At 44.3% G+C, this 19,384-nt stretch overlaps 1 protein-coding gene across 2 annotated transcripts in view; it reads left to right on the forward strand.

Annotated features, from left to right (window-relative positions):
* POU2F3 (POU class 2 homeobox 3) overlaps positions 1 to 19,384 on the forward strand; it is a 227,703-nt gene that overhangs the window by 55,392 nt on the left and 152,927 nt on the right. Inside the window, exons 1-2 of one of the 2 annotated variants that reach the window (XM_075328792.1) lie at positions 12,726 to 12,797; positions 13,187 to 13,255. In XM_075328792.1, coding sequence (XP_075184907.1) covers positions 13,195 to 13,255 — 61 coding nt within the window. In that variant the 5' untranslated portion in view covers positions 12,726 to 12,797; positions 13,187 to 13,194. Of the gene's footprint in view, positions 1 to 12,725; positions 12,798 to 13,186; positions 13,256 to 19,384 lie in introns of those variants that run through there. The other variant, XM_075328791.1, reaches the window with a different exon arrangement.

Here is a 19,384-nt window from a genome sequence, read left to right on the forward strand (position 1 = left end):
GCATGCACAATAGTTTTTGCGGGAGCTGGATACAAATTTTGTTGCTTCAACTTCATTTCAATCCTTCTGGAATCGGCCCAGGATTTTTCCTTGCTCCGCACACCGTTTTACCACAATCATCTGGACTTGGTGAGCTGATGATTACTTTCTTCCCCTTTATATATGCTTAAATTACAGTTAGCATCCACATGTTTGGCATTACTGTAGCAGGAAGAACCCACTTTATTTACAAGGTGTATGTCCCAAGAAGCACCAGCTGGGCCCACTGTATGAGCAGTAAATTGGAATATTTGCAATTTTCATACTGCAACATCCACTGTGTGTTTTTCTTATTGCGTACACCTGTGGGATAAAAATAGTCCCTAAACCCATAGATATATTAATCATGGGGACTAGTTTCCAAAATGGAGTCATTCATGTTGGTTGCCCCCTGTTCTAGCTCCTCAGCAGCTCTGCAAATGGTGCCCATAATCTGTGCAAATAAAACCTGAATTCCAAAAATCAAATGTTCCTTCTCTTCCGAGCTCCGCCCTGTGATCATACAGTACTGTGTAACTAATAGAGGGTATTGCTGCCTTTGATAATAATGTTGTTTTACACTTTGATATCTATTTTCTACTATTACTCCTTGTAAGAATGAAAAATGTAAGGCTAAAGTAACTGGACCACAGGGGAGACAGGGGAGACCTAGGCTTATCCTTTAGTAGGAGGGGCTCAACTAAGCGAATGCCATGAGGGAGACACCAGGGTACCACTCCTAGGGCAGCGACAGAGACTGTGGCAGCAGACCCCCTGGGCAGGGACGGGCTCAGGTACGGACACGGGTGCAGGCAGGTACAGGCAGGATAGCTGAGACAGACAAGGAGGCGAGTATGGACAGGTATTATAAGATAGGCAAAGGGATGGATAATGGGATGGGAGCAAGGGACCTGACAACTAGCTAGCACACAGTAGACTAATTAACTAAAAGTGTTGCGCAGGCACCTTCCCTAGTGGGAGGATGCCTTAAGTACCTAGTGCCTCTCAGCCACCATAGGCTGAGAGGCACTTCCGGGAAATGGCATGCTGTGCCTTTAAGAGGAGGGCAGGTGTTTTGTGTGCCCTGGGAGGAGAAGGAAGCAGAAGTACATGTAGCGGACCATGGGAGTGCGGGGCAGGACATAGCCCAGCTGCAGAGGTAAGTGAATCGGTGTCCTTGCTAGGGAGATTCAGGAAAGAGCAGGGACACCGGCGTTACAGTGAAAATGACAAATTGGGTGCTAAAATAAAATTTTACTTGAAAAATCATAATTTATCTGTTTTCATGTTATAAAGTTCTGTGAAGCATCTGTGACAACATAATGTCACTATAACCCTAAATGATGATTCTTCTGTTCTGGCACCTCAGGGGCTCTGCAATTCCAACAAGGCATTCACATTCTGTTCCAGCCAAATTTGTGCTTCAAAAATCAAGTTGTACTCATTCGCTTCCCAGCCCTTGTGTGTTCGGGAGAAATTGAGTAACAAATGTGTGTGGTCCATTTTTTCCTAGTAACCCTTGCAATAATGACAAATTTTGTGCTGAAGCAAGATTTTACTGAAAAGAAAAATCATTTTTTGTGTTCACGTGCCAATGTAATAAAGATCTTTACAAAATGTTCACCACCCCCTAAATAAATTCCTTGAGAAACTTAGTTTACAAAATGGGGGCACTTGTGGAAGGTTTCTACTGTTTTGCCATCTCAAGTGCTCCACAAAGATGACAAGGAGTCTGGAAGCCAAATATGTACTCCAAAAATCGAATAGCTTCCTTTCCATTGCCTGCAGTGTGCCCAAACAGCAGCTTTTGACCACATATGGGATATTTATGCTTTCAGGAGAAGTTTAACACATCGTGGGGTCCATATTCAATATTTCCACTTGTGAAAATGATAAATTAGGGGTAAAGCAATACGTAATTTTTCATTTTTATCATTCCACATTACTGTAATTCTTGTAAAGCACCTGAAGGGTTAACACATTTTGAGAAAACAGTTTTGAATAATATGAGGGGAGACATTTTTTAAAGATTATTTTATGAGTTTTCTCAGTCACTTCAAAAGTAAATAGGTCCATACTGTACAGTTTAGGATTTGTACATTTCCAAGAAAAAAAAATTGCTGCTAAATTTGAACCTTTCTATCATTTTAAAAAAATAAAAGGACATTTCAAAAATTACGTTGACATAAAGTAGACTGATGGGGAATGTTTATTAAATCATTTGTGTGATATGATTATCTGGTGTAAACATTCAAAATTTGAAAAATGCTAATGTTATGTCAAATTTCATATATTTTCATTAAAAAAGGCACATAAATTAACATGTAAGATTTGAGAAATGGGACTTGGTCATTAAGGTTACAAATTTGCTCCATCATAAATGTATCAAAATGTGCACGCTGAATACGGTTGGTGCATCTTGTCTGTCTTTGTGCCAGAAAATGGAATCTATGATGGCTCCTAGCTTTATAATTTGGATACACTTTCACTATAATTTATGACCATTTTTGCCATAAATCTGATCTTGTCAGTAGTGATGAGCGAGTACTAAAAAGCTCGGGTGCTCGAGGCTCGGGCCGAGCATCCCAAGATACTCGTGTACTCGGCCCGAGCACCGAGCCCAATGTTATCCTATGGGAGACCCGAGTATTTTTGTGAAATGACCACCGGCAGCATGTAGAAACCCTAAAAATGTCACAAAAGTCTCAGAAGAGTGCTCAAATGACATGGCAACAGCATGGGGAAGACCCCTTGAAGCATTTATCACTCAAAAGTCACAGCTGTGAACAATTTTGTCCGCGTTTTACACCATTTTTACGGACTCACCAGAAAACCTTCCAAAATGACACCAAAATGAATTTCCATGGCGGAAATGTTAAGGGCACATACCCAATAGTGAGATAGAGCTAATGTATGTTACTTTTTGAGATCAATACATGAAAGATTTTACGTAAAACATTGTGTGGCACTCCGATGTCCCTGAGAAGAGACGTACATAAAGGCCTCTGAGTCTAATGTGCCCATTTTGAGGAAGTGAGTCTTTGTAGTATTTTCCTTTGCCAGGGCAGTCCAAAATTGTGAGGTTCACCAATGCCCCTGCATACAGACGTGCATGAGGGCCTGTAAACCTGAAGTGCCCATTGTAAGGAAGTGGGTCTATTGTAGTATAGCCCTTTGGCAGGGCAGCCAAAAATTGGGAGGCTCCACGTTGTCCCTGGATACAGGCGTGCATGAGGGCCTGTAAACCTGAAGTGCCTATTGTAAGGAAGTGGGTCTATTGTAGTATAGCCCTTTGGCAGGGCAGCCAAAAATTGGGAGGCTCCACGTTGTCCCTGGATAGAGACGTGCATGAGGGCCTGTAAACCTGAAGTGCCCATTGTAAGGAAGTGGGTCTATTGTAGTATAGCCCTTTGGCAGGGCAGCCAAAAATTGGGAGGCTCCACGTTGTCCCTGGATAGAGACGTGCATGATGGTCTGTAAACCTGAAGTGCCCATTGTAAGGAAGTGGGTCTATTGTAGTATAGCCCTTAGGCAGGGCAGCCAAAAATTGGGAGGCTCCACGTTGTCCCTGGATAGAGACGTGCATGATGGCCTGTAAACCTGAAGTGCCCATTGTAAGGAAGTGGGTCTATTGTAGTATAGCCCTTAGGCAGGGCAGCCAAAAATTGGGAGGCTCCACGTTGTCCCTGGATAGAGACGTGCATGATGGCCTGTAAACCTGAAGTGCCCATTGTAAGGAAGTGGGTCTATTGTAGTATAGCCCTTAGGCAGGGCAGCCAAAAATTGGGAGGCTCCACGTTGTCCCTGGATAGAGACGTGCATGAGGGCCTGTAAACCTGAAGTGCCCATTGTAAGGAAGTGGGTCTATTGTAGTATAGCCCTTTGGCAGGGCAGCCAAAAATTGGGAGGCTCCACGTTGTCCCTGGATAGAGACGTGCATGAGGGCCTCAAAACATTAAGTGTCCATTGTCAGGAAGTGGGTGTATTATAGTATAGCCCTTAGGCAGGGCAGCCAAAAATTGGGAGGCTCCACGTTGTCCCTGGATAGAGACGTGCATGAGGGCCTCAAAACATTAAGTGTGCATTGTCAGGAAGTGGGTGTATTATAGTATAGCCCTTAGGCAGGGCAGCCAAAAATTGGGAGGCTCCACGTTGTCCCTGGATAGAGACGTGCATGAGGGCCTCAAAACATTGTTCCCATTGCAAAGGAGCGGGTCTCCTGTCGTTGTAATGTCCATTCTGCAAAGAATGGGCGAAAAAATTTACCACTGGGGGTATACCTGAAACAAAGGCCTAACTATTGTAACGGTCATCATGGTGGCGCATGAGGAGAAGGAGGAGCAGTCCAGCGATTATCCAAAGTCCAGAAGTGTGTACCCATAGGTGACTGGAGGTACATGGCAAATTTCCGTTACAAACTTTAAATTCCGCTCTCATTTGCTGGTGGTGTGGTAAAGTCTGGCCCAATCCAACCCTTGTTCATCTTGATCAGAGTCAGCCTGTCAGCATTTTCAGTTGACAGGCGGGTGCGTTTATCTGTAATGATTCCACCTGCGGCACTAAAAACACGCTCTGACAAAACGCTAGCGGCAGGGCAGGCCAGGACTTCCAAGGCGTAGAGAGCCAATTCATGCCACGTGTCCACCTTGGATACCCAATAATTGTAAGGCACAGAGGAATGTCGGAGTACAGTTGTTCGATCTGCAAGGTACTCCTTGAGCATCTGGGCAAACTTAGGATTTCTTGTGGCACTACCCCGCACCTCAGGGGCTGTGGTACGTGAGGGACTGAGAAAACTGTCCCACATCTTAAAGACTGTTCCCCTACCTCTGGCGGATTGGACTTGTGCCTCTCTCGGCTGTACGCCTTGGTTGTCCACTGATTCCTGACCTATGCCGCTAGCGTTTTGTGAGGGGAATGCTTTGCCTACTTCCGTGACTATGGCCTTCCGGAACTGCTGCATTTTGGTTGACCTCTCCGCCTCGGGAATAAGAGACATAAAGTTCTCCTTGTAGCGTGGGTCTAACAGTGTTACCAACCAGTAATGATTGTCGGCCAAGATGTTCTTAACGCGAGGGTCATGAGACAGGCAGCTTGTGCGCCAGACTCTTAACAGCCAGGACTTCAGTAGCCTGACCAACACGATGACTGAACATGCTGTCCTCCTCCTCCTCCTCCTCCTCCTCCTCCTCATCTACTCTGTCCTCTGGCCAGCCACGCTGAACCGAGGATATGACTGGTGTGCATGTCATATCCTCAATTTGGCCGGAGAGTTGCTCCATGTCTTCATCCTCCTCCTCGTCATAGTCCTCCACTGCACGTTGTGATGAGACGAGGCTGGGCTGTGTGTTATCACCCACACCCACTACTGTTTCTTGCTGCAACTCATCGCGCTCCGCCTGCAATGCATCATGTTTGTTTTTGAGCAGAGACCGTTTTAGAAGGCAGAGTAGCGCTATGGTGACGCTAATAATGGCGTCATCACCACTCACCATCTTGGTGGAGTCCTCAAAGTTTTGGAGGATGGTACATAGGTCGGACATCCATCTCCACTCCTCAGGTGTTATGTGTGGAGTTTGACCCATTTCCCGACGGCTTAGGTGATGCAGGTACTCAACAACTGCCCTCTTCTGCTCACATATCCTGACCAACATGTGCAGAGTTGAATTCCAATGCGTGGGGACATCACACACCAGTCTGTGAGCCGGAAGATGCAAACGGCGCTGAAAGCCGGCAAGGCCAGCTGAAGCAGTAGGTGACTTTCGAAAATGTGCAGACAGGCGGCGAACTTTTACCAGCAGATCAGACAGCTCTGGGTATGACTTTAGAAACCGCTGAACCACGAGGTTGAGCACATGGGCCACGCATGGAACATGTGTCAGCTGGCCTCGCCTCAAAGCCGCCACCAGGTTCCGGCCATTGTCACACACGACCTTTCCTGGCTTTAGGTTCAGAGGTGTGAGCCAGTGATCTGCCTGCTGTTTCAGAGCTGTCCACACCTCTTCTGCATTGTGGGGTTTGTCACCTATGCAGATTAGCTTCAGCACAGCCTGTTGCCGCTTCACCGAGGCAGTGCTGCAGTGCTTCCAGCTTGGGGCTGGTGTGGAGGGTAAAGTGGATGAGGATGCGCAGGAGGAGGAGGAGGCTGAAGAGCATGACATTCCGGAGCTGTAGAGTGTGGGTGAAACCCTGACTGAGGTAGGGCCTGCAAACCTTGGTGTGGGAAGGACGTGTTCCGTCCCTCGCTCAGACTCGGTCCCAGCTTCCACAATATTAACCCAGTGTGCCGTCAACGAGATGTAGCGGCCTTGCCCACAAGCACTTGTCCACGTGTCTGTGGTTAGGTGGACTTTGGGTGAAACAGCGTTGTTCAGGGCACGTGTGATGTTTTGTGACATGTGGTTATGCAACGCGGGGACGGCACACCGGGAGAAATAGTGGCGGCTGGGGACCGAGTAACGTGGGACAGCTGCCGCCATCAGGTCGCGGAATGCTTCTGTCTCCACCAGCCTAAAAGGCAACATTTCCAGCGCAAGCAGTCGCGAAATGTTAGCATTTAGAACTGTGGCATGTGGGGCGTTGGCAGTGTATTTGCGCCTGCGTTCAAAGGTTTGCTGAATGGATAACTGAACGCTGCGCTGGGACAAGGACGTGCTTGATGATGGTGTTATTTCTGCGTAGGCAACTGCAGGTGCAGGACCGGAGGAGGCTTGTTCGCAGGCAGCATGGACAGGGGATTGGCTCGCATGCACAACCAGCGAAGACGTAGCAGTGACATCAGCATGCACTGCTCCTCGACTCTGTTGTACTTCCCACAAAGTCGGGTGCTTGGCTGACATGTGCCTGATCATGCTGGTGGTGGTCAGGCTGCTAGTTTTGGTACCCCTGCTGATGCTGGCACGGCAGGTGTTGCAAATGGCCTTTTTAAAATCATCTGGAGCCAACTTAAAAAACTGCCAGACTCGGGAAGACCTAACATTTGTACAGGCACCTTGTGTCGTGTTGTTGTTCCGGGGAACGGTTGCCTGACTTCTGCCTGGGGCCACCACCCTGCTTCTTACTGCCTGTTGGGATGCTACGCCTCCCTCCCCCTGTGCACTGCTGTCCTCGCTCTGCATATCCTCCTGCCAGGTTGGGTCAGTTACTGGATCATCCACCACGTCGTCTTCCTCTTCCGCACCCTGCTCCTCCTCCTGACTTCCTGACAATTGTGTCTCATCATCGTCCACCCCTTGTTGAGACACGTTGCCAACTTCGTGAGAACGTGGCTGCTCAAATATTTGGGCATCTGTACATACGATCTCCTCATGACCCACTTCAACATGAGCTGGCGAGAGGCCAGAATGTGCGAATTGAAACGTGAACAGCTCTTCCGAGTGTCCAAGTGTGGGATCATTAATGTCCGAGGACCTGTACTCAGCCTTGTGGTAGGAAGGAGGATCAGGTTCTGAAATGTGCGGTGCAGTATCACGGCTACTGACACTTGACCGTGTGGAAGACAGAGTGTTTGTGGTGGTGCCAATCTGACTGGAAGCATTATCCGCTATCCAACTAACAACCTGTTGACACTGGTCTTGGTTCAAGAGCGGTGTACTGCTGCGGTCCCCAAGAATTTGGGACAGGACGTGCGAGCGACTAGATGTGGCCCTTTGTTGTGGCGAAATTAGAGCTTGCCCACGACCTCGGCCTCTGCCTGCACCACCATCACGTCCTCTTCCTTGTTCCTTGCCAACGCCCTTGCGCATTTTGCAATGCTGTGCTGACGTGTATTCACTACACTTGTGCGTTATATAATAGTTTGTGAAAAACGCACACAAGTGCACCTGTACGCTGCCACCGACAGGCACACACGTGCGGTTTTTAAATGCAAGCACGGACGCACTAAGAACCTAACAGGTTTTTAGGAGAAAAAATTTCTGAGAAGTCTGACACTATCAGCCACTGCTGACTGACGTGTATTATACACTAGACTTGTGCGTTATATAATAATAGTTTGTGAAAACGCACACAAGTGCACCTGTACGCTGCCACCGACAGGCACACACGTGCGGTTTTTAAATGCAAGCATGGACGCACTAAGAACCTAACAGGTTTTTAGGAGAAAAAATTACTGAGAAGTCTGACACTATCTGGACTGTTTTAGACTGTGTACACCAGCCCCAGATATGATGAAGGCTGGTATACGGTCACCACTAGGAATGGCTATATACCCTGCCTGCCTGCCTGTATACTGCTACAATAGTCCTGACAAGGACTCTTCTGGTCACTAGCCTGTATTCCGACCTGGCTATACCCTGCCTGTATATAGCAACAATAGTCCTGAGAAGGACTCTGCTACTGTACTCCGACCTGGCTATACCCTGCCTGCCTGTATACAACTAGAATAGTCCTGAGAAGGACTTCTGGTCACACTGTTTGCAGCCCTGCTACGGAAATAGCTATAAAGGGCCGCAAACCTTTCCCTGAAGCAGCGACCCTCTCCCTGCACTGACTGTCTGGATGGCTGTGAGCAGAGCACAGCGCGCCCGCCGGTATAAAGGCTCGGTCACGCTGTGCGGGCCGGCCAATCACTGCAATTCCACAACTAACAGGGCTGTGGCATTGCAGTGGTCTGCCAGCCAATCCCTGCATGAGGGTTGGCTCTCAAAAGAGCGCCAACATGCAGGGATGAAGACCACGAGTACAGCACGAGTATCGCGAGATTACTCGGTCCCCGCCGAGTAGCCCGAGTACAGTGATACTCGTGCGAGTACCGAGTAGTAACAAGCATGCTCGCTCATCACTACTTGTCAGGTTAAAAAAAAGCCCAATCTGCTTAGCTTTATATAAACTTCACATGCGTTTTTCATCTCTTTTCAAAAAGTGATGCAAAAAGCGCAAAACAACAAAAAGGTTGCATAATTTTGCACAAAATTAGTGTACAAAAGTTTAATACTTTTTATGTAAAAAATGTTGTCACCTGGAGCATCAAGGAGTTTAGGCCGCTTTACACGCAACAAATTCACTAGCGAGATGTCGTTGGGGGTCACGGAATTCGTTACGCACATCTGGCCTCGTTAGCGACGTTGTTGCATGTGAAACATACGAACGACCGCTAACGATCAAAAATACTCACCTTATCGCTGATCGTTGACACGTCGTTCTAATCCCAAATATTGTTGATGGTGCTGGATGCAGGTTGTTCGTCGTTCCTGAGGCAGCACACATCGCTACGTGTGACACCCCAGGAACGACGAACAACACCTTACCTGCGTCCTCCGGCAATGAGGTGGGCGTGTCTTTCTTTTGGCTGCTCTTTGCCCCTCCGCTTCTATTGGACGGCTGCCGTGTGACATCGCTGTGACGCTGCACGAACCGCCCCCTTAGAAAGGAGGCTCTTCGCCAGCCACAGCAACGTTGCTAGGCAGGTAAGTCCGTGTGACGGGTACTAACGATATTGTGCGCCACGGACAGCGATTTGCCTGTGACGCACAAACAACGAGGGCGGGTGTGATCGGCAGTGACACTGCTAGCGATGTCGCTACGCGTAGAGCCCCCTTTTGTCTCTCCTCCCTTTTGTTTTGTTTGTGTGGGTTTCATCGATTTCCTCACACACTATAAAGACATGTTGATAAGGAAGTTAGATTGTAAGCCCTAATGGAAACAGTGATTGATGTCTGTAAAGCTGTGGAATTAATGTGGAATTAATGGTGATTCATAAGGAAAATAAGTATATATTATATTATTTAGAATATATACATACACTTCACTTCAATTCATTTACATATTTCCTTATTTTTTAAAGGAAAGCACTTTTTTTTTCCAGCGAAGCTAACATTAAATTAAACAGAAATACACTCTATACATTGTAATGTGGTAAATTACTATTCTAGCTTCAAACATTTGGTCTTTAATGCAATATCTACATAGGTGTATAGAGGCCCATTTCCAACAACCACCACTCCAGTGTTCTAACGGTACATTGTGTTTGATAACTGTTAGAAGGCTAATGGATGTTTAGAAATCCCTTGAAAACCCTTGTGCAAAGTATGTTAGCACAGCTGAAAACAGTTTTGCTGATTAGAGAAGCTATGAAACTGACTTTCCTTTGAGCTAGTTGAGAATCTGGAGCATTATATTTGTTGGTTCCATTAAACTCTCAAAATGGCTAGAAAAAGAGAACTTTCATGTGAAACTCGACAGCAAATTCTTATTCTTAGAAATTAAGAATATTCCATGCAACAAATTGCCAAGAAACTGAAGATTTCTTACAATGGTGTGTACTACTCCCTTCAGGGAAGAGCATAAACAGGCTCTAACCAGAGTAGAAAGAAAAGTGGGAGGCCGCGCTGCACAACTGAGCAACAAGACAAGTACATTAGAGTCTAAAGTTTGAGAAATCGATGCCTCACAGGTCCTCAACTGGCAGCTTCATTAAATAGTACCTGCAAAACGCCAGTGTCAACATTTACAGTGAAGAGGCGACTCCGGGATGCTGGCCTTCAGGGCAGAGTGGCAAAAAGAAAGCCATATTTGAGACTGGCTAATAAAAGGAATATATTAATATGGGCAAAAGAATAGACATTGGACAGAGGAAGATTGGAAAAAAGTGTTATGGACAGACAAATCGAAGTTTGAGGTGTTTGGATCACACAGAAGAACATTTGTGGGACGCAAAACAACTGAAAGGATTCTGGAAGAGTGCCTGATGCCTTTGGACTTCCGGACTCTGCTGTCATGGGCTCCAGCCGATCCCGGATAGTTTGAAGGTCAGAACTGATGTTTCTTTCAGTGAGTCCTTCCTCCCTGCGCCGTGTTGTGTGATTCCCTGCGGCTTGACGCTATGCTAGGACCCGAGTCATGGGAATGGTTTCTTTCCCATCCCATATAGTAGGCAGCACGAGTCCATAGATGGGGCCGCCCTATGGTCATGATTCCTGGCTCTATATGCTGTTGTACATCGGGCACTGAGTGTGGGTCAGAAGACTTGAAATCCTCTGCCCGGTGAATTCTGCTGACGGGACTTGAAGAGTCCACCAGCCTAGGGCTCCGCACCCTGTTCCGTGGGCGCTCGGTCCTAAGGGAGCTATGGTGCAGCTCTCCCCTCAGCGACCGTGTCCTCCTATGTCTCCCTTGTTTCCTGTTTGCTGACTAACTGCTTGTGTGAGTGTGTCACCTTGCTCCCCTGTGTCAAGCTCCTCCCCCCAGGTTCCTGAACTAGTGAGCAGAGGGTCCACTATATTAGTGATGGCCACCCCCCAAGTCTCTACCCTAGCCCAGTCCCGGTGAGAGGGCAACTTACTGTTTGTTTTGGTGAATTGTGGTGGTTTTCCGGCAATGACCTTCTCCATACCCGGGATGAATACTGCACCTCTAGTGAGGTGCAGTACCCTGTGGTGACTGAAGCCTCAGGGGCACCACACTACAAGCCCAGGGAGAACAGACTGGAGAATGAAACTCACTTTCTGCTACACTGCAACAAATACTCAGCAGTGAGGGACACTCACTTCAGGAAACTTTCCGATCCCTTCCTGGATTCAGCTCCATGAAGGTGGAAGAGGAAACATATATTGCTGGGGGAAGAAGAGAGTGTAGAAAGGAGCCGTGATATTAGCGAATGTCATAGACTTCAAGAATGAGAACTATGATAAGCCATGGACTTCCATGGCGCCCACCCTGGATTTGCCCCATCCATCATTCTTATAGCACCTACCTTGGATATGCTTCCATTCATCACTTCAATAGCACCCACCGTGGATGTGATCCCATCCATCATTCCTTTAACACCCACCTTGAATGTGTCTCCATCCATCTTTCCTACAGTCCCTATCCCTATTGTACACTTGCTTTGGCAAAAATTAATGTATATTTAGTCCTGCCAATAATCAGACTAATTCACTCCTATAGCACCATTAATTCCACAGCACTTTACCTACATTAGCAACACTGTCCCCATTGGGGCTCACCATATAAATTCCCTATCATTATGTCTTTGGGAGGAAACCCACACAAACACAGGTAGAACATATAAACTCCTTACAGATGGTGGGATTTGAACCCAGGACTTCAGTTCTGTGAGACTACAGTGCTAACCACTGAGCCACTGTGGCACCCTAAAGCTTGTTTTGATTTGATTCGATCGATAGATAGATCAATAGATAGACAGACAGACAGACAGACAGACAGACAGAGAGTGCAAGACAGTTTATGAGCTTATGTTGTTTGCTGATTTTACTTGTATGGACTTCTGAATTTTATGGCCTTATACATTTATAGTTTGTATATATATCTATATATATATCTATATCTATCTATCTATATATATATATATATATATATATATATATATATATATATATATATATATATATACACAGTATATTCATATGCATGTTGTAAATTATGTTATCCACTTTATGCACTAGCTAGTTCATATTGATTTTTCATGTACAGATTTGTTTCTAATTTTATGGCTTTTTATTAGACTTTTTTTAACTTTAGAAAAGTTTAAATGCCCTGAAACCAGCACATTGTTATCTTATGCAAATTCTCCCTGACAGCTGTGATGTGACTGGCTGCCTGTGGCATATGCAAATGATCTCCTTTATCTGTTTGGTTTACATGAGTACTAAGGGTTAAAAGCCCTGAAAAGGGAGGGGGGGTTGGAGTAATTTGTATAAAATATTCCTCTTCTCCAACTGACTTGTGTATCACCTGGAGCAGAGACGTAGCGCAGACGGCAGGAGCAGCCATAGATCTCATCCGGAGAGGCCAGTTTAGAGTAAATCCGAGACCTTCAGGTGAGGAGCCGTACAGGAGACATCTCTGCTACATGTGTCTCCTGTCACCAATGCAGGTCTCACATGTGATCTATACAGTGGAGCGTGTATTGGTCTTGTGTGGAGAACACTGACATGTTTTGCACATTTTTGAAGGTTCCCTTTTATATTTGCTCTGATTGTCATTGATTTATCTATGGGGCCATGGATTCTGCAGAAAGGTGACCAGTGAACACACTCGGACAGATGTAAAGGACTTAGGAAGTTCTGCCACTCCCCGCCTGATGAATATGATAATACCTTGTGTACACCAAAATTTGAAAGTCCAATGAATTTTATTGTAATCCAATGATTTGTTTAGAGAGATACCATAAACATTTATTAAAATTATTTTCCTGGACTTTTCTCAGGTATTAACATGAGCCGAGAACCAGATTCCACAGAGGAGCAGCAAAACGCAGGCGGTCATCTACAAAATGGTAAGAGCCCACATAATATGTGGCTTAGTGCTTTATTAAAGTTCACATTTACATAGCATAGTGTGTAGGCATGTTCTCCATACACATCAGAAGGGGACAAAACTATCAAAATGTGCAATAAAAATCATTCTGTTAGGTCTATATCATTGTATAATACAATAGATATTGTATATAACCAGCGAGTGTTAGGAATTTGCAAGAAGTGGTCCGACAGAAAATGGCATACAACAATATATAACACCAAAGGTAGACTGATAGATATATAGATGATAGATAGATAGATAGATAGATAGATAGATAGATAGATAGAGGGATAGATGGATAGATAGATAGATAGAGGAATAGATAGATAGATAGATAGAGGAATAGATAGACAGATAGATAGAGGGATAGATAGATAGATAGATAGATAGATAGATAGATAGATAGATAGAATCATAGATAGATAGATAGATAGATAGATAGATAGATAGATAGATAGAGGAATAGATAGACAGATAGATAGAGGGATAGATAGATAGATAGATAGATAGATAGATAGATAGATAGATAGATAGAATCATAGATAGATAGATAGATAGATAGAGGAATAGATAGACAGATAGATAGAGGGATAGATAGATAGATAGATAGATAGAGGAATAGATAGATAGATAGATAGATAGATAGATAGATAGATAGATACATACATAGATAGATAGATAGATAGATAGATAGATAGATAGATAGAATCATAGATAGATAGATAGATAGAAGAATAGATAGACAGATAGATAGAGGGATAGATAGATAGATAGATAGATAGATAGATAGATAGATAGATAGATAGATAGATAGATAGATAGAGGAATAGATAGATAGATAGATACATACATAGATAGATAGATACCTTTGGCATGGAATAATTGTTTTCACATTTTTTTGCTATGTTTGGAATGCAACCTCTTTTTCTTGTATACATTATTAACGGTGATGGATGAATAGTAACTATTCATGTTCAGGTAATGGTTACCGAATACCAGGTACTATTCCAATAGATGAGGAAGAATAATTCCAGCTACCAGGTCCAAAAATTAGGTTAAAAATCAAGATTTTTATTTCATGGTGATTAAAAAGAATTCCATCATGACATCATGGTAAAATGGCCGAGAGTACGCGTTTCGAACATGTTGTTCTTCTTGCGAGACAGACTAAGAACACCATGTTCGAAACACGTATTCTCTGCCATTTTACCATGATGTCATGATGGAATTCTTTTTAATCACCATGAAACAAAAATTTAGATATTTAACCTAATTTTTGGACCTGGTTGCTGGAATTATCTTTCCTCATCTATTGTTGCTCAGGTTTGCCGACCTAATACCTTCCATGCATGGTCCAACTAGTGGTCTCAGGAACAGGTGAGCGGGGTTACCTTTTTCTGTTTCACAGGTACTATTCCAGTATTCGTCACGAAAAACAAAATTATCCGTTTCGCCATTGACTTGCATTATGTTCGCTATTCGTGATGAATACTGGAATAGAACTTTGGGATTCGTTATGAATAATCCGAACACGAATAGTTACTATTCGCCCATCACTAATTATTATCCATTTGCCAGGGAATTTGGAGGACAATAGATAGATAGATAGATAGATAGATAGATAGAGATAGATACATAGATAGATAGATAGATAGATAGATAGATAGAGATAGATAGATAGATAGATAGATAGATAGATAGATAGATAGATAAAGGACTATATAGATAGATGGATAAAAAATATAGATGATAGGACTTTTTAGAGAGCTGTTTCCATTCTGTGCATACCATTAAGGTCTGGCTTATGTCTATGAGGCCTTACACCCCATTTGCTCTCTCTCTCTCTCTGTATATATATATATATATATATATATATATATATATAAACTGGTGCTGCTTATTTTCTTTTTTCTAGATTATCCAATGAAGTATTATTTTCCATGTTTTATTTTACGAGTTGCTTATACTGTGGACATATTAATATGAATAGCTTTCATTTGTCTGCTTCCTGACAAACAATTTATTGTAGGTATACTCTTATTCTATATTTTTTTCTGGTGATTTATGGTTAGAATAAAATACATATGTTTTATTACTAAAAGTCCGACTCCGGTGTATTTTTTTTAAGTCAGCTCCGCAATGGTATCTCTAATGTCTGTTCCCTATCTGTAATTCCCAGTGCCGTCTTTTACTGGAGCTGGCGCCGTGCTGGTCTCTGCCCTCTTGTACGTGCATAGTCAGAGCTGACTGTCCCCGACTCTCAGTGTACATCTCGTTCCAAGCCAAGTATATGCACACACTTTCAGAATGTTCATCAGAAAATTCTGCTGTAACTCTGGATGTATTGGCAGAAAAAATGCAACATAAAATCTGTGCATTTTTGTTATGTTTTTGTTGCATTTTTTTCTCCTTTTTACATGCATTTTTTTGTTGCTATTTCCCCACTCATTAGTATGGGTGAAATCTTCAGCAAAAATGCTGCAAGATTTGATGTAACTCTGCATGGAAAAAACAAGTAACATGTGTATGAGACGTGAGATGTCTCACTCACATTGCTGGTATTAGGAAATCCATTAGGTTTTGTGATAAAACTACATGGCCAAATAATTTACTTCTTCTCTGCCCATCAAATACTGGAGCAATCCAACAAGTCACAACTGCGGTCACAGCAGAAGACAGAGACTGCACATAGGCAACAGACATTAGTGATACCCTCTGGTTACATAGTTACGTAGGTTGAAAAAAGACCTAGGTCCATCTAGTTAACTTTCTTCCACCAATTATCCATTTTGGTGCCAAAATAAAAAATACACTGAGTGTTACCTTAAGAGTATAAAAATTGTCTATTCTCCGAGTACATGGCTGCCACATGAGATTTACAGTTACATTTTATGGGGAAATTAAAAATGAATTGTTTCAGTCAGATTAATCTATCAATCAGAATCAAGGCCAATAATCATAAAATGATGTGAAGAAAAAGAAAGTTTAGTAAATTGTAGCATACATTACCTGAGTGGCATACGTTGGCAGCTCCTCTATAGCTCTGTATAATCATAATCACTGGGATGGAAAAGATTTGTCACTCGGATATATTATTTTCCTCCAGTGTTAGTGGTAACATTATGGTGATACGGCTGAGGGTGGGGAGATGGGGCTGAATATTAGTGAAGAATGAATATTGTGGTGATATGGCCAAGGGTGGGGGATGGGGCTGAATATTAGTGAAGAAGGAACATTGTGGTGATATGGCCGAGGGTGGGGGATGGGGCTGAATATTAGTGAAGAAGGAACATTGTGGTGATACGGCTGAGGGTTGGAGATGGAGCTGAATATTAGTGAAGAAGGAACATTGTGGTGATACGGCTGAGGGTTGGAGATGGAGCTGAATATTAGTGAAGAATGAACATTGTGGTGATACGGCTGAGGGTGGGAGATGGGGCTGAACATTAGTGAAGAAGGAACAGTGTGGTGATATGGATGAGGGTGAGAGATGGGGCTGAATATTAGTGAAGAATGAATATTGTGGTGATATGGCTGAGGGTGGGAGATGGGGCTGAATATTAGTGAAGAAGGAACATTGTGGTGATATGGCTGAGGGTGGGAGATGGGGCTGAATATTAGTGAAGAAGGAATATTGTGGTGATACAGATGAGGGTGGGAGATGGGGCTGAATATTAGTGAAGAAGGAACATTGTGGTGATACGGCTGAGGGTGGGAGATGGAGCTGAATATTAGTGAAGAAGGAACATTGTGGTGATATGGCTGAGGGTGGGAGATGGGGCTGAATATTAGTGAAGAAGGAATATTGTGGTGATACAGATGAGGGTGGGAGATGGGGCTGAATATTAGTGAAGAAGGAACATTGTGGTGATACGGCTGAGGGTGGGAGATGGAGCTGAATATTAGTGAAGAAGGAACATTGTGGTGATATGGCTGAGGGTGGGAGATGGGGCTGAATATTAGTGAAGAAGGAATATTGTGGTGATACAGATGAGGGTGGGGGATGGGGCTGAATATTAGTGAAGAAGGAACATTGTGGTGATACGGCTGAGGGTTGGAGATGGAGCTGAATATTAGTGAAGAATGAACATTGTGGTGATATGGCTGAGGGTGGGGAGATGGGGCTGAATATTAGTGAAGAAGGAACATTGTGGTGATACGGCTGAGGGTGGGGAGATGGAGCTGAATATTAGTGAAGAAAGAACATTGTGGTGATACGGCTGAGGGTGGGAGATGGAGCTGAATATTAGTGAAGAAGGAACATTGTGGTGATACGGCTGAGGGTGGGAGATGGAGCTGAATATTAGTGAAGAATGAACATTGTGGTGATACGGCTGAGGGTGGGAGATGGGGCTGAACATTAGTGAAGAAGGAACAGTGTGGTGATATGGATGAGGGTGAGAGATGGGGCTGAATATTAGTGAAGAATGAATATTGTGGTGATATGGCTGAGGGTGGGAGATGGGGCTGAATATTAGTGAAGAAGGAACATTGTGGTGATATGGCTGAGGGTGGGAGATGGGGCTGAATATTAGTGAAGAAGGAATATTGTGGTGATACAGATGAGGGTGGGAGATGGGGCTGAATATTAGTGAAGAAGGAACATTGTGGTGATACGGCTGAGGGTGGGAGATGGAGCTGAATATTAGTGAAGAAGGAACATTGTGGTGATATGGCTGAGGGTGGGAGATGGGGCTGAATATTAGTGAAGAAGGAATATTGTGGTGATACAGATGAGGGTGGGAGATGGGGCTGAATATTAGTGAAGAAGGAACATTGTGGTGATACGGCTGAGGGTGGGAGATGGAGCTGAATATTAGTGAAGAAGGAACATTGTGGTGATATGGCTGAGGGTGGGAGATGGGGCTGAATATTAGTGAAGAAGGAATATTGTGGTGATACAGATGAGGGTGGGGGATGGGGCTGAATATTAGTGAAGAAGGAACATTGTGGTGATACGGCTGAGGGTTGGAGATGGAGCTGAATATTAGTGAAGAATGAACATTGTGGTGATATGGCTGAGGGTGGGGAGATGGGGCTGAATATTAGTGAAGAAGGAACATTGTGGTGATACGGCTGAGGGTGGGGAGATGGAGCTGAATATTAGTGAAGAAAGAACATTGTGGTGATACGGCTGAGGGTGGGAGATGGAGCTGAATATTAGTGAAGAAGGAACATTGTGGTGATACGGCTGAGGGTGGGAGATGGGGCTGAATATTAGTGAAGAAGGAACATTGTGGTGATACGGCTGAGGGTGGGAGATGGAGCTGAATATTAGTGAAGAAGGAACATTGTGGTGATACAGCTGAGGGTGGGAGATGGGGCTGAATATTAGTGAAGAAGGAACATGGTGGTGATACAGCTGAGGGTGGGGAGATGGAGCTGAATATTAGTGAAGAAGCAACATTGTGGTGATACAGATGAGAGTGGGAGATGAAGCTGAATATTAGTGAAGAAGGAACATTGTGGTGATATGGCTGAGGGTGAGAGATGGAGCTGAATATTAGTGAAGAAGGAACATTGTGGTGATATGGCTGAGGGTGAGAGATGGAGCAGAATATTAGTGAAGAAGGAACATTGTGGTGATACGGATGAGGGTGGGGAGATGGAGCTGAATATTAGTGGAGAAGGAACATTGTGGTGATACGGCTGAGGGTGGGGAGATGGAGCTGAATATTAGTGAAGAAGGAACATTGTGGTGATACGGCTGAGGGTGGGGACATGGGGCTGAATATTAGTGAAGAAGGAACATTGTGGTGATACGGCTGAGGGTGGGAGATGGAGCTGAATATTAGTGAAGAATGAACATTGTGTTGATATGGATGAGGGTGGGAGATGGAGCTGAATATTAGTGAAGAATGAACATTGTGGTGATACGGCTGAGGGTGGGAGATGGAGCTGAATATTAGTGAAGAAGGAACATTGTGGTGATACGGCTGAGGGTGGGAGATGGAGCTGAATATTAGTGAAGAAGGAACATTGTGGTGATATGGATGAGGGTGGGAGATGGGGCTGAATATTAGTGAAGAATGAACATTGTGGTGATACAGCTGAGGGTGGGAGATGGGGCTGAATATTAGTGAAGAAGGAACATTGTGGTGATACG

This window comes from Anomaloglossus baeobatrachus, chromosome 11, assembly GCF_048569485.1.
Source record: "Anomaloglossus baeobatrachus isolate aAnoBae1 chromosome 11, aAnoBae1.hap1, whole genome shotgun sequence".
Lineage (NCBI taxonomy): Eukaryota > Metazoa > Chordata > Amphibia > Anura > Aromobatidae > Anomaloglossus > Anomaloglossus baeobatrachus.